The 14,194-nt window shown below is 42.6% G+C and overlaps 1 protein-coding gene across 3 annotated transcripts; it reads right to left on the minus strand.

Moving 5' to 3' along the window:
• Positions 1-1,159: 1,159 nt before the first annotated feature.
• LOC125465302 (uncharacterized) lies at positions 1,160-12,781 on the minus strand. Of its 3 annotated transcripts, none has more exons than XM_048558599.2 (5): positions 12,627-12,781; positions 11,666-11,776; positions 10,923-11,456; positions 9,977-10,159; positions 1,160-4,253 (listed from the first exon to the last, which is right to left on the minus strand). In XM_048558599.2, exons 1-5 carry the CDS (start codon positions 12,631-12,633, stop codon positions 3,043-3,045), a joined length of 2,046 nt encoding a protein of 681 aa, XP_048414556.2. In that variant the 5' UTR covers positions 12,634-12,781; the 3' UTR covers positions 1,160-3,042. The 3 variants fall into 3 exon arrangements, with proteins under 3 accessions (XP_048414556.2, XP_048414555.2, XP_048414557.2); XM_048558598.2 differs by having other exon boundaries at positions 11,666-12,341; XM_048558600.2 differs by lacking the exon at positions 11,666-11,776.
• Positions 12,782-14,194: the final 1,413 nt, after the last annotated feature.

Below are 14,194 nucleotides of genomic sequence, written 5' to 3' on the forward strand. Positions count from 1 at the left end.
TCATAGAATGCCCAGTGAGGGAGCAGATCATTCAGCCTTGAGTTCACACAGACCCAAACCCCCTATCCTAGCCCAGTAACTCTGCATTTCCCATGACTTATCCATCCAACATCCCTGGACGCTGTGGGCAATTCAGCACCACTCTTATCTGATGGAGACCATTCATGTGGGATGCAGCGCATTTCCTGATGGGCTGTTAATATAGTTTCCATCGTATTTTTCAAGAGGGAACTACATAACTACTCGAGCGAGAAGAAAATTAGTAAAGATCTTAGAAACCTGCAGTCAAAGCTTCTTGTTTTGTACAAATCAGGACAGAATTGCAAGAATACCAGTTTTCAAAGGAAACAACAATTTATGCGACATGAGAAGTGTGCGCTAATTGGTTGAAAAACGGACTCTGGTCGAGACATTGCCATGGAGAATACACAAGGCAACAGTTAACCGCCAAGAACTAAAACAGAAGTTGCTGGAATAGCTCAGCAGGTCTGACAGCATCTGTGAAGGTAAAAACAGAGTTAACAATTTGGGTCCGGTGACCCCTCCTCAGAACTGTCCTCAGCATTCTGAGTAAGGATCACCAGACCCGAATCGTTAACTGTTTTTTCCTTCACAGATGCTGCCAGACCTGCTGAGCTTCTCCAGCAATTTTGTTTCTGTTCCTGATTTACAGCATCCGCAGTTCTTTCGGTTTTTAGTTATCTACCACACTTCTGTTTGATTTCAAACCAGACAAGTCCAGTCTGATTGGTCAAGGCAATTCCAAACAGAATGTCCACCAAGCATTAGTTGTAAAGGCACAATGCATGGATGTGATCCTTCTGTTTGCAAAGATTAGGGTCCTGCACGTGAACCTCTGCATGTGAGGAGTCACATTTACAAGTCACTATGAGGCTGATCGAGAGGACAATTGCAGAGACACAGGAAAGAGCCAGGCAAATTTACAGAGATGCCAGCTTATCCCAAGGTTCTGTGCAACCAGCACAGAGAGAGAGAGATGGGTAGACTCTCTGTACAGCTTGGTTTATATTCTATCCCAATTACCATAGATACAATGAAACTGCGCAATCCATTCCCCAGAATTTATTATTTCAGTTTTCGATGCCACATTTACAAAAGTAAGCACCCACGTAAGGAATAAAAGAGTAAGAAACATAGGTGAAAGGTACATATTCCGCATAATTTATTCAGAAAGATGATGATATAGCTTTTGCAAAATAAGTAGCATGAACAAGAATGACAAATAGTTTTGATTGGCTGATAGGAAATCACAGAACAAAATAAATTTTGAGACTCATTTCTACCCAGTGTGCGAAAAAATGCATTTGTTGAATTGAAGTAAATGTTATACTTTAAATCCATATTCCCACTGTTTTTTCAACAAACATGATATTCCACTATTAATGTTATGATAAAGGCAATTCAATTCACATCTGCAATGATCTATGACTGCAATACATTTGCACAACTTAGATAATTGCATCTCTATTCAATGTTCAAAGCCCTAAAGTGAGTGGCAGCTTACATTTAGAAGCAACGATGCATTACTCACTAACATGCCACAAGACACTTGCCTTGTCATTATACCTGTGACCTTCAGTGAGGTGAATTATTCTATTTCAAAACAGCCACACAGTGTGCCCCAACTGGAGACCGGAGATGATGAGGGGGTTCCCTTATTTGATTAAATGATGGTGACCCTCAGCTGAAGAATGTAACTTGTGTGGATTCTGACTGGGCGCAGACCTGATCATCCCACACAGTCAAACAGATGCTAGCAACTGCTAACTGGATCCATTGGCCAACTGAAGTGAACGCAGAGGTTATTTGGCATAGCGTTGAATCATATCTCAGATGCTGTCTCCATTCTAAGAGCAGAACAGAAGAAAACAGCACAGATTTTGCTGTTTAAAGGGAGTTTGAGAATTTAGAGCAGTCATTTTATTCTTATGTTATGCTGAAGATGCGGGTTTGTGCACAGTAAGATTACAGTGGCTCCAACTTTGAAGCAGTGACCAATCAGTCTCGCATTGGATTCATTTGGAAATGCAAACCCACTATATTTTCCAAAAGCTGGCTTGGGTTTGCTCATGTCTGCAGTTATTTTGAATATTGGATTGTTATTTACATCGAAGTAGTGTGTAAGGTATGGGGGAACGGCAGGAGTTTGACATTAGGTAATCATGCTCATTTCGAAGAGCCGGTGCAGCCACAATGGGCCGAATGGCCTGCTTCTGCTCTGTAACGTTTCTGTGATTCTGAGAATAATTCTCTCACAGCAAAACAGTTTAAAAACACGTTGTCTTTCACTTTTACATTAAACTTTCTAATATAGAAGTAAATGATTTGATTTCATTAGAAGCTAAACTATAAATATAAACAAACGTTAACAAATCAAAATGTATATCCTTTTTATACTAGAATGTGGAGTTGAAATTAGTTTTTCACGGCCAGTGAGGGTGTTTAGAAGTAATTATGAGGCCAGTTTGCCATCAAAAGACAGTTACACATTAATCAAAGTTCAATATTTTCAAGTTTTTTTTTCCCCAGCAAGATGATAGCACAAGTACAGAAGCTCTTATGAATTCAGGGATTCGCACTTGAGGATGTCTCAACACTGCCTCTTGGAAAGAAGTGTGGAATCAATGACAGAGACCTCTAGCTTTCCATGTTAGCCTGTGGATATGTAGAATCTCAAAGTTACCGTGAGTTTCGTGGAGTAACAATGGCGGACACTGGCCATTTCACCCTACTCCAAAATCCAAACCTCTTTTTCAAGTTCGAAGTTGTTTTCTTTTTAAATGAGGCCGTGCAACAGTAAGGAAACATCTCTGCAAGAGCTACTTTAATATTCTCCAAGCTGGTCTTCGAGTAGACTCTCCATAAGCTTTGGCTCATCCAAAATTCTGCTGCTTGTCTCCCATCTCTCATTAAGTGCTATGATGCTATTTAAGATCCCCCATCGTATAACTGGAGACCGCTATCACTGGGCTCGGAGCTTTGATAACCATCTCAAACTATTAACCATGGTGCGAAAAGGTATTACTTGTGTATTATTTTAAATCTGGTGGCTTGCTTCCATCGATCTCTGGTGCGACGTCCTTGATTCTCCACAATTTCATGCAATAGATTAACATACCCATATTCACTGCTCCGGGAGGATTTCTCTTTGGTTGGTGAGCTTGTGCTTACTGTTTGTTCACTGTTTGGTGTGGCTGGTATCATAGCATCACATCTTGTGCCTGGAAAAATGTCTATCTCAGAGCTGAGTTGTACTCTTCTCAAACTTTTAGTCATTGACATGTCTTCCCTTATCGTTGATGTCTGGCTACCTTCTTCAAAATTGGCTTCACTCTTCAGATCAATCACATCAACCTTCAGCCTTGGCTCTGCTCCTCTGTCACCCACAACTCTTACTTTGGAATTTTCAGCATTTCTTTGGTTTCCATCTTTCGATGGCGTCACACTTACCTCATGTTGTCTTGTGGTCAGATGGCTTGTGAAATCTGTACTTGAATCACATACTTCATCAGCTTCGTCGTGGATTAATCCGGCTGCTCCTTGTGGACCTCTTGATATATTCGCCAATGAAGACAAGTCCTCATCTGAATTCAAGTTTGGACAAGTGGTGTCATTCCCAGTTGACATTTTGGACAGTGGTAGGATCATTCCCACAGGTTTGCCATTTCCATTCCTATCCTGCTTGTCTCCATCAGTCCTTCCCAGCTTCTTAAAGAACGGTTTGTCCAATGCTGTTGAATCGCTTACTGATTGGGAATACAGAGCTGATCCTGACTGCTCCACAAACACTGCCAGTGGTGGGTCAAAGCTCCCTTGCGATGGGATGCTGTTGTGTTTTTCCATTTCCTGGTGACTTTGTACAAATCTCTTGCTTGGAAAACCTGTCCAATCCTCAGAAAACGATGAAACGATAGATGCATTTGTGATGCACAGAATTTCTGGATCACCTTTCGCTAACTGAGGATGCTCTCCATCCTGCTGAGCCCCTGACATTGTCACTGGTGCAAACTCATTTTGTTTCTTCCACACTGCAGCACACGACTCCGAATTAATCACTTCGACTCCAGCACAGGGCGCGGACTGGTGGTCCTTTGAGCAATTCTCTTTGGCAGAGTCCCGCGGAGGGTGTTTTTCCTGTTGATTGGTCTCTTGCCCATCTGGTTTTACTTGCTCCTTCTCTTGTTTCCTTTTCACCAACAGAAACAGAAACAGCAGCAGCAAGAGGAGTAGCCCTGCACAGAAACACAGTTACACTCAATTCATGAGCAAAGTTGACCGGCTTGTGGTTGACTGCTCAATTTAAAAGCCCATCCTTCACCTTGCCAGACAAACAATATTATAAAGTAAAGTCAGACTGCACTATTGCCTCTAACATCTGGGAGTGAAACTTATCCCAGCTTCTCCTACATGGCCTTTTTGGTTTATCAGAAGATGACGAAATCTGATGCTGGCTCTATTACAATCTGCACTTCTCTGTCCCTGCTCCGACATAGGCATTTAAGGCTGAGGATGATGGATCTTTGGGATCGAAGGAAATCAAGGAAGCAGGCAGTGAAGTAGAATGGGGCTGAATAAATCAAATTAACATTAAGCCCACCGTCCAACACCACCAGTGTGAACTCCTCGTTTAGAGTCAGACAGTTTTTAACAGCACTGAAAGAGGCCATTCAGTCCATCACATCTGTGCCAGTCATCAAACATCTATCCAACTATTCTAATCCCATTTTCTAGCACTTCCCTCCATACCCTTGTATGCAATGGTATTCCAAGTCTTCATCTAAATAGTTCTTTAAATACTGAGTGTTCCTCACTCTCCCACCTCCAGGCAGTGAGAGTTCCAGATATTCACCATGCTCTGGATGAAATAAAAATTCCCTCAACTTTGTTCTAAGCCTCCTGCGTCTCATCTTAAAACCATGCCCCAAGTCATTGATCATTCTACTTCTTCTACATTCTTCCCATCTGCCAGGTCTATGCCTCTCACACTTGTGCACTCTTCAATCAGCTTTCCCTTATTCTTTGGAAATTAACCCCAGTCTATCTAGTCTCTCTTCATTGCGGAAACACTCCAGCCCAGGTGAATCTCCTCTGCCACCCTCTCTCATGTGTACGCACATCGTTTTCATAGCGTGGTAACCAGAATTGCACGCTGTACTCCAGCTGCGGTCTCACTAATGCTGTTCACAGCTCCAACATAAGCCCCTTGCTCTTGTATTCAAATTCCCATTTCACTGGCCCACTGAGTGAAAGTGAGATGCTGTGCTGATAGGAGCTGGGTCAATATCAACCGGTCACTTTCATTTAAATCACAGGCTCATGCAGAGAAAAGAGACCTTTGCACAAATTTTCAATCAATTGGATCACCAATGCAGATAGATGCTAGGGAAGGAAATGAGGCAATGGGGAGGTGATGGCCTAGTGGTATTATTGTTGGACTGTTAATCCAGAAATCCAGGTTATGCTCTAGGGACCTGGGTTTGAATCCTGGCATGGCAGATTGTGGAATTCAAATTCAGTAAAAAGTTGGAATTAAGAGTCTGATGATGACCATGAATCCATTGTCAATTGTCAGAAAAACATGTCTGGTTCACTAATGTCCCAGAGGGAAGACAACTGCCCTCGTTATCTGGCCTGGCCTACACACAACTCTAGTCCCACAGCAATGTGGTCGACTCTTAAACTGCCCTCTGGGCAATTAGGGATGGGCAATAAATGCAGGTCCAGCCAGTGACTCCCACATCTCATGAATGAATAAAGAAAAAATTAGCAAAGAACATGAGGAAAGGGGCAGAAATCAGCATCGAATCACAGAGTCAGCCATCACCATATACAGAAAGTCCAATAGGAGACCAAGTCACAGGTTTCATTCCCATGTGGAGGAGGAGAAAGGGCAGTTTAAACGTCTTTCCAATTTTCCTTCATAATTTGCTTTGAGCTTTACCAGTTGCAGGCATGCTCACAGTTAACACCAGGATCACAAGTATTTCTTCCCAGTCTCCCTTTTTAGTGAAGTTGCTGTAAGTATAGAAAGTATCAGATCAAAGTTATAATTATACATTCTTGTGCTTCAAGGTTGAATGCTGATTGTCAAGATGACCCAGCCTGTCCCCTCATCTACGCTGTTGGGTGCAACGAGCATTGATCAGGAGCATGAATGACAGTTCACTCACTCCCCTCCCTTCTCAGCTTAGAAACACTGGCATCAGTTTTAACAAGCTAATGGGTGGCTTTGATTCAGACCAACGAAACAGACTGGAGACAGAGTTGGTGATACCCTGTCCCCAGTCAGTACCAATCAGAACCAACCACGTCCATTATCCACATTGGAAAAACTGCTGGAAGATCAACATTTGGTAGCTCAGTACTTGTGCATTTGCTGAAAAAACAGTCACGTTTTGCCAAAGTTCTTCATCTTGTACTCATCAGAGCAATCCATAGGAAGCAAAGGAATGGGAAAACACCAATTATACGGAACAGGAGGACAGTGCTGATTGGTTGGCAGGTGGTTGCTGGGTTGCCGCCCAGGTGGAAAAGGTTGTTTAGAAAGCATATGGTGTTTTGGCTTTCATTAACGGGGGGATTGACTTTAAGAGCCACGAGGTTATGCTGCAGCTCTACAAAACCCTGGTGAGACCACACTTGGAATATTGTGTCCAGTCCCGGTCGCCCTATTATAGGAAAGATGTGGAGGCTTTGGAGAGGGTGCAAAGGAGTTTTAACAGGATGCTGCCTGGACTGGAAGGGCTTGTCTTACAAGGAGAGGTTGACTGAGCTCGGACTTTTCACTCTGGAGAGAAGGAGGAAGAGAGGTGACCTGATCGAGGTGTACAAGGTAATGAGAGGCATGGATAAAGTCGATAGCCAGAGACTTTTCCCCAGGGCAGGATTGACTGCCACGAGGGGTCATAGTTTTAAGGTGTTAGGAGGAAGGTATAGAGGAGATGTCAGGGGGAGGTTCTTCACCCAGAGAGTTGTGAGCACATGGAATAGTTTGCCAGTGATAGTCGTGGAAGCGGAGTCATTAGTGACATTTAAGTGACTGCTGGACATGCACATGGACAGCAGTGAATTGAGGGGAATGTAGGTTAGGTTATTTTATTTTTGGATTAGGATTATTCCACGGCACAACATTGTGGGCCGAAGGGCCTGTACTGTGCTGTACTTTTCTATGTTCTATGTTCTATGGTCAGGATGCAGCCATATCAACATGGCACATTCATTTAATTGCAGAACCTGCCCATTTACTTCCTCCCTCCTCACTGGCCAAGGCCCCAGGGTGAGACAGCGATTTACCTCCACTTCACTCAATCTTGTCTATTTATGGCTCACAATGTGGTATACTGTACATCGGGGAGATAAAATGCATATTGGGAGACCACTTTGTGCAGCATCTACATTCTGTCTGGGAGGATAATAACACAGTAAGCTTCAGGCTGCCTGCCACTTCAACATACCACTGTGCTCCCTGGCCAATATATCTCTGTCTCAGTGTTTCTACAGTGCTCCAGCAAAGCTCAGCACAAGTTGGAAGAATAACAATTCATTTTCCACTTGAAAACCCCACAGCTTTCGGGACTCAACATTGAATGCCACAATTTTAGGACCTGAGCAGCTTTTCCCGTGTCCAAACCCAAATCCCCACACACCAGGCCTTGTCATCACATGGGCTCCTATCATAACCAACCCATTGTTAGCTACTAATGGTCTTCACCAGCAGCTATTCATTCTCCCAGGCCAACCTTTACCCTTTCCCTTGTCTGCCCAACTGTTATTTTTCTGTTTTTCTCTCTCTCTGGGCTCCATGTCCACATGCAGGGTGGCATGGTGGCTCAGTGGTTAGCACAGTGCCAGGGACCTGGCCGCAATTCCAACCTCAGATGACTGTCATGGAGTCAGATTCATACAGCAGGAAACAGATCCTTCAGTCCCACTTGTCCATGCCGACCAGATATCCTAAATTAATCTTGTCCCATTGTGCTCCTGAGATACTGCTTGGCCTGCTGTGTTCATCCAGCTCCACACTTTGTTATGTTGGATTCTCCAGCATCTGCAGTTCCCATTATCACTCCCTCTAAACCCTTCCTATTCATATACTCACCCAGATGCCTTTTAAATGCTGTAACTGTATCAGCCTCCACCACTTCCTCTGGCAACTCATTCCATACACGCACCCACCCTCTGCGTTGAACAGTTGCCCGTTGGGACCCTTACAAATCTCTCCCCTCTCATCTTAAACCTATACAGTCTTCTTTTGGATTCCTAGGGTATAGACCTTGGCTATTCACCCTATCCATGCCCTCCGCAATTTTACAAACTTCTATAAGGTCACCCCTCAGCCTCAGACTATTCAGCCTCCCCCTGTAGCTCAAATCCTCCAAGCAACATCCTTAAAACTCTTTTCTGAACCCTTTCAAGTTTCACAACATCCTTCCAATAGCAGGGAGGCGAGAATTGCATGTACTATTCCTAAAGTAGTCTAAATAATATCCTGTAGCATTGCAAAATGACCTCCCAACTCCTACACTCAATGCACTGACCAATAAAGGCAAGCATACGAATGCCTTCTACACTCTCCTGTTCACCTATGAATCCAGTTTCAAGGAACTATGAACCTGTACTCCAAGGTCTCTTTGTTCAGCAACACTTCCTAGGATGTGTATAAATCCTGCCTTGATTTGCCTTTCCAAACCACATTCATCTAAATTAAACTCCATCTGCCACTCCTCGGTCCAATGGCCCATTTGATCAAGATCCCACGGTACTCTGTCGTAACCTTCTTTGCCGTCCACTGCACCTCCAATTTTAGTGTAATCTGCAAATTTACAAACTATACCTCCTATATTCACATCCAAATCGTACATATAAATGACAAAAAACAGTGGACCCAGCACCGATCCGTGTGAAATACCACTGGTCATTGGCCTCCAGTCTGAAAAGCAACCCTCCACCACCACCTCTGAGCTAGTTCAGTAACCTAATGGCTAAGTTATCCCTTTTTTCCATAGCATCTTGCTAACCAGTCCACCGTGAGGAAACTTGTCAAATGTCTCACTGAAGCCCATATAGATCACATCCACCACTCTACCCTCATCAATCCTCTTCATTACTTCTTCAACAAACGCAATCAAGTTCATGAGACATGATTTCCCACACACAAAGCCATGTTGACTATCCCTAATCAGTCCTTGCCTTTCTAAATACACGTAAATCGTGTCCCTCAGGATTCCCTCCAACAAACTGCCCACCAGCAATGTCAGGCTCATCGATCTCTAGTTCCCTGGCTTTTCCTTACCACCTTTCTTAAATAGTGGCACCACATCAGCCACTTTCCAGTCTTCCAGCACCTCACCTGCAGCTATCGATTATACAAATATCTCAGCAAGGGATCCAGCAATCAGTTCTCTAGCTTCCCACAGAGTTGCTCCCCCATTTCCCCAACCCATCATCAGTGTATATACAAACCTTTTCCCAGCTATATTCAGTTCTGAAGAAGGGTCACTAGACCCAAAATATTAAGTCTGCATTCTATCTCCACAGTTGCTGCCAGATCTGTTGCGATTCCTGGCAATTTCTGTTTTGTTCCGGATTTCCAGCATCTACAGTTCTTTGGTTTTTGTTTTGGGAAGGTACTATCAGATCTATGCGACTGTCAGTCATCATTAACTATGCAGTCTCTGTGGCATTACACCTACCGGTCAACTAGCCAACCATTCAATATTATCCTCTATTATGTTGCTTACTCTCTACATTGGTACTACTCACAAATTGGCCCAAAGAGAGAGAGACGAAAATCTTTGACAATATGCGTCTTTTTACCAGCAATACACAAATGCTGAAAAATCACCGTTCCCTTAAAGAAAAAAGAAAATCGCAACCACCTTTCACATTTACCTGGAACTTATTTGTTTTCATCACATAAAAACACATGTACAACAAAAAATCTGCTTTAACATACCCAGGAGCCCCAGTAACATTGGGTGGAGTTTCTGAGGCTCTGTGTGTTGGTCAGACCAGCTTGTGTTCGTAGTCAATGAGCAGGCAAAATCAGACGCATTCCAGACAGGGATTCCCTTCAAGTTGGGGGGATCATTGCAAGTAACAGCACACCTTTGTACCAATACAGAGTTATTGTTGAGATCTGGAAATAGTGATGATAGAATTGTTCAGAGAGACCCAACTCAACATTTTCAATCAATGCAGGACATTTCAAAAGTTCCTGTGAAGCTTAAACTTCAAATAACTTTGGATGTGCGCAAGACAGAACCAAAACTGAATTAACATTTGTAAACATAATTTGTACTACATTTTGAAGTTCAAGGCTCCAATGAAATGATCACCTTTCATGTTATATATTCCAATGATCTTTCAACATATTTGCAACATTCTCTTTTTATAATCTCCAATGAAAATTAACACAACATTAACATGAAAAAAAACTTGATGAATTGTGCTTTTCAAAAATCTTGAATTCTGGGTGAAAGGGCCTAAAGATCCTTGAGAAGCAACAAGAAAGGTCAACCAAGCAGGATTTTGAAAAGTCTGTAGAGCGGAAGGCAGACAAACATAAGGGAGAAGAGACAGAAAAAGTTAGGTTAGATAGTTGGGAAGGACAGGGGAGAGAACATGTTCTGAAGATTGAATGAATAAACCAATATATGTGATACAATGCCATAATGACATGTCATTGTTCTTTGCTAAGACTGAAAATTTGAATTATTTTCATAATGTAAAATTAAGTATTAGAACATTCCTAAGTTTGCTAATGTAAACAGAAAGGAACAGAGAAACTAAGGTCTGGCAGCATCTGGAGAGAGAAAAATAGCATTAATGTTTCAAGTCCAGTGACTCTTCATAACTGATTAGCAAGAGTCAGCACAACATAGTTGATTAAAACAAGTTACCTCTCAGAAAGGACATCCAATCTGCATGTTCACACAAACAACTCCAAGGATTGGTGTGAAGGCTGATCCTCTGGAGATTTGGCCCTGCCAAAGCCTGTCCTGTCAGGAAAACCAGCTTATTGCTGGAGAGGTCCAGAATGGAGAGCTTCAAATTCCCGCAGAGACTCTGGTCAGCTATTGTGCTTATCTTATTCTGAGAGAGGTAAAGTTCAACCAGATTGGAGAAGCCAGATAGGGTGTCTACCCCAATTGCTTGAATTCTGTTTCTGGACAGGGAAAGGCTAATCAGACTGGCAGCATCAGAAAACCAAGCAGCGTTGATCGTTGAGAGTTTGTTACCATTTAGATTGAGGCCAGTGAGGTGGAGGAAAGAATCGAAGGCTCCTTGCTCAATGCTGGCGATATCACTGTTGGATACTGTCAGGTTTGTCACAGAGTTCAGGTTTAAACTGCTGAGCATTGTATTGTTGATAGACTCAAACCCACTCAGCACCACAAAAACGAGGTGTTTTAAGTTGGGGGGATAGAATGAAGCTGAAACATAAAAGATTCCAAAAATAATTCAATTTTTAGCCTGTGATCTAAAAGAGTTAATATTTACGGTACTTCCTTTAAAAGCAGTTGTCAAACATTTTCTAAATATATTTCCTAAATGCTGAGTGCAGAGTTTGGAAAAAAAATGCACCCAATCCATTACAGTATGATTTGCAGAAAATAATTTTATTTTTCATATTAGTACTTACCGTTTGGTATCGTGGTGCAGACAAATACCTGATTTGCTGCTGTACATGGGGTTCTGCCTTCACAGCTTGAAGCAATGAGTAAGGTCCAAACACAAAGTGCAGACAGTGACACTGGAGGAAATAACATACAAGTCAACCACATAAATCACCAGGAGAGAGAAGACACCAGGTTGCATTTGGAACCAACTGAAGAATCTGAGGGACACAAAGAGGACTTTGTGCCTGATTGAAGAGGACAGACTCAGTTACTTGGTTAAAAAACAGATAATGCTGGAGAAACTCAGCAGTTCTGGCAGCATCTGTAGAGAGAGAAACAAAAACGTCCGCAGTTCAATGACACTTCTTCAGAGCTGAAATTTGGACATTTAATCGTGAACTGACGGTGCGCTTGTGATGCCGCGGTAGTGCCCCCACTTCTGGGGCAGAAGGCCTGGATTCAGGTCCCACGTGCTCCAAATAACATGTCTGAACTGGTTAAATGAGAAATATCGCTCATGACTGCTGTAAAAAACACTGAGGAGAGGTGGCAGGGAGATGATACCAAGAATCTCTTGTAGAGTGGACTTCAGGTCTTGGGCCTGTACCCACCTGAACCATGGGTTTTGCCCACCCACCAAAGGAAAATGGTGGAGCAGTTCTCCTGGTTCAATTCTCATCTTTTCAGCACTTCGCCTTCCTATTGGAAAACAGGTGCGCTGTACAATTAGAATGGAACTCAAAATCAGCTTTAAACATTTCCAAACAGCATTTTGATAGGTTGAAAATTAGCTTAGTAAGCTCAAGGAATCAAAACAGATGACAGAAACATGAAAATGATTGCATCAACATGTCCATACAGTCAGCATAAGACAAACAATCTCAACAATCTGGAGATCAGTTTCAGTGCTGTATAACTTTATGATGCTCAATTTGAGTTAGCATTAGGAATTTACAACCTGGGCATTTCCATGGAACCACTTACAATTCATTTCCTGTTTCTTACATGGTCTATGGCATCAGAAATATCTGGAAGAAGCTGCCTTCTGCCACTTCACAAGCTGGCACACCGAGATGGTATCGGAGACTTTGAGACTCTGTGCAAACTCTGAAGGACAGAGTGATCCATCTTGTGAATTCAACCGCACAAAAGCTTGTATCAACAGGTATGTGTTGATCTGGCTTCTGTAACCATGGATACTCTGTTCCTCTGCATGAGCAGTGGTGTATGTGCTTCTATCTGCAGGAGACATTGTTTCCCTGGGTAAACACACACACACACACACACACACACACACACACACACACACACACACACACACACACAGAGGTGATTCCACTGCGTAACCAATTGATGGGAAAGATGGTCATGACTTTGGATGCATTTAAATGCCAGCTTGTTCTGTGGCTTTGTCGCAGCATAGCTTGATGAATCAATCACTGCTGTAGACACCCACGGATGGTCTGACCTTAAATCTCATCAACTAGCAAATACCCACTCACATTGGAAGGAAATTGCATGATTCAGTGAAAATAAAAATCACCACCGAAGCAAAACCGTAAACTTTAGCTGTAGCTGAGCAATCAGTATTTACGGCCACAATCATACACATGACAGAAGCATTGAGACTAGGCACAAAAACCCCCAAGAGTATGCTAGACAGCTGACCAGAATGAAGGTATTACAGTGACAAACGGACATGAAACTTCATCACCTATTCAGCGTTGGGGAAGCTTTCATTCCAATAAATTGGATCCTTGCAACGTGAAATATTGTTAGATTTTTGTGGTCACTTTACTGATCAGGAGGGATTAAATAAAAGTCAGGAAGTTCAGCGAAGAAACATCTGCTCTCATCTACAAAACAGCTCCATAATCAACAGCTCATCCTGTAAAAGATGCTTACTGTAGCAGTTAATTTGGTGCCACGCTTGAAAATGTTACATTCACGTCCTGTATTCCAACCCCTGGTCGAATATCCCATATACTGAGACTGATTTTATCCTTTTATGGGATGTGCATGTCACTGGCAAGGCCAGCATTTGTAGCCCATCTTTAATTGCCCTCAAACGGATTTCTCAGTCATTTCACAGAGCAGTTAAGAGTCAACCACCTTGCTGTTGGTCTGGAGTCACATATAGGACAGATCAGGTAAGGATGGCAGATTTCCTTCCTTGAAGGTCATTAGTGAACAAGTTAATTTTTATTTTAAGTAACAATTGATGTTAGATTCCCAAACCAGTCTTCATTTGTAGATATTATGACTGTAATCTACATTCCAGCCACTGCAGTGGTGGGTCTTGAATCAGACCCTGACCCTTGGGATTATCTCAACAAAAACAGCAGATGCAGGAAATCAACAATAAAAACAGGAAGTGCTGCAGAAACTTCAACCATCTGGCTACATCCATGGAGAGAGGAAGAGAGTTAAAGTTTCAAGTCGAAAATGATTCTTCTTCAGAACTGCAGAGATTTGGAAGAAGTGATGGGTTTTACACTGTACAAAAACTGAGGAGGGACAAATGGACTAAAAGTAAAGATACAGATCACAAG

This window comes from Stegostoma tigrinum, chromosome 29, assembly GCF_030684315.1.
Source record: "Stegostoma tigrinum isolate sSteTig4 chromosome 29, sSteTig4.hap1, whole genome shotgun sequence".
NCBI lineage: Eukaryota > Metazoa > Chordata > Chondrichthyes > Orectolobiformes > Stegostomatidae > Stegostoma > Stegostoma tigrinum.

What these genes read in the sequence shown, in the direction of transcription:
- LOC125465302 (XM_048558598.2), bottom strand. Translation starts at nt 11,807, where the DNA reads ATGTGGTTGACTTGTATGTTATTTCCTCCAGTGTCACTGTCTGCACTT. An exon ending in TTGGATGTCCTTTCTGAGAG is followed by an intron (nt 10,160 to 10,922) that starts GTAACTTGTTTT and finishes CACTATTTCCAG; the next exon opens with ATCTCAACAATAACTCTGTA. An exon ending in AATGTTACTGGGGCTCCTGG is followed by an intron (nt 4,254 to 9,976) that starts GTATGTTAAAGC and finishes GTTTCTGTGCAG; the next exon opens with GGCTACTCCTCTTGCTGCTG.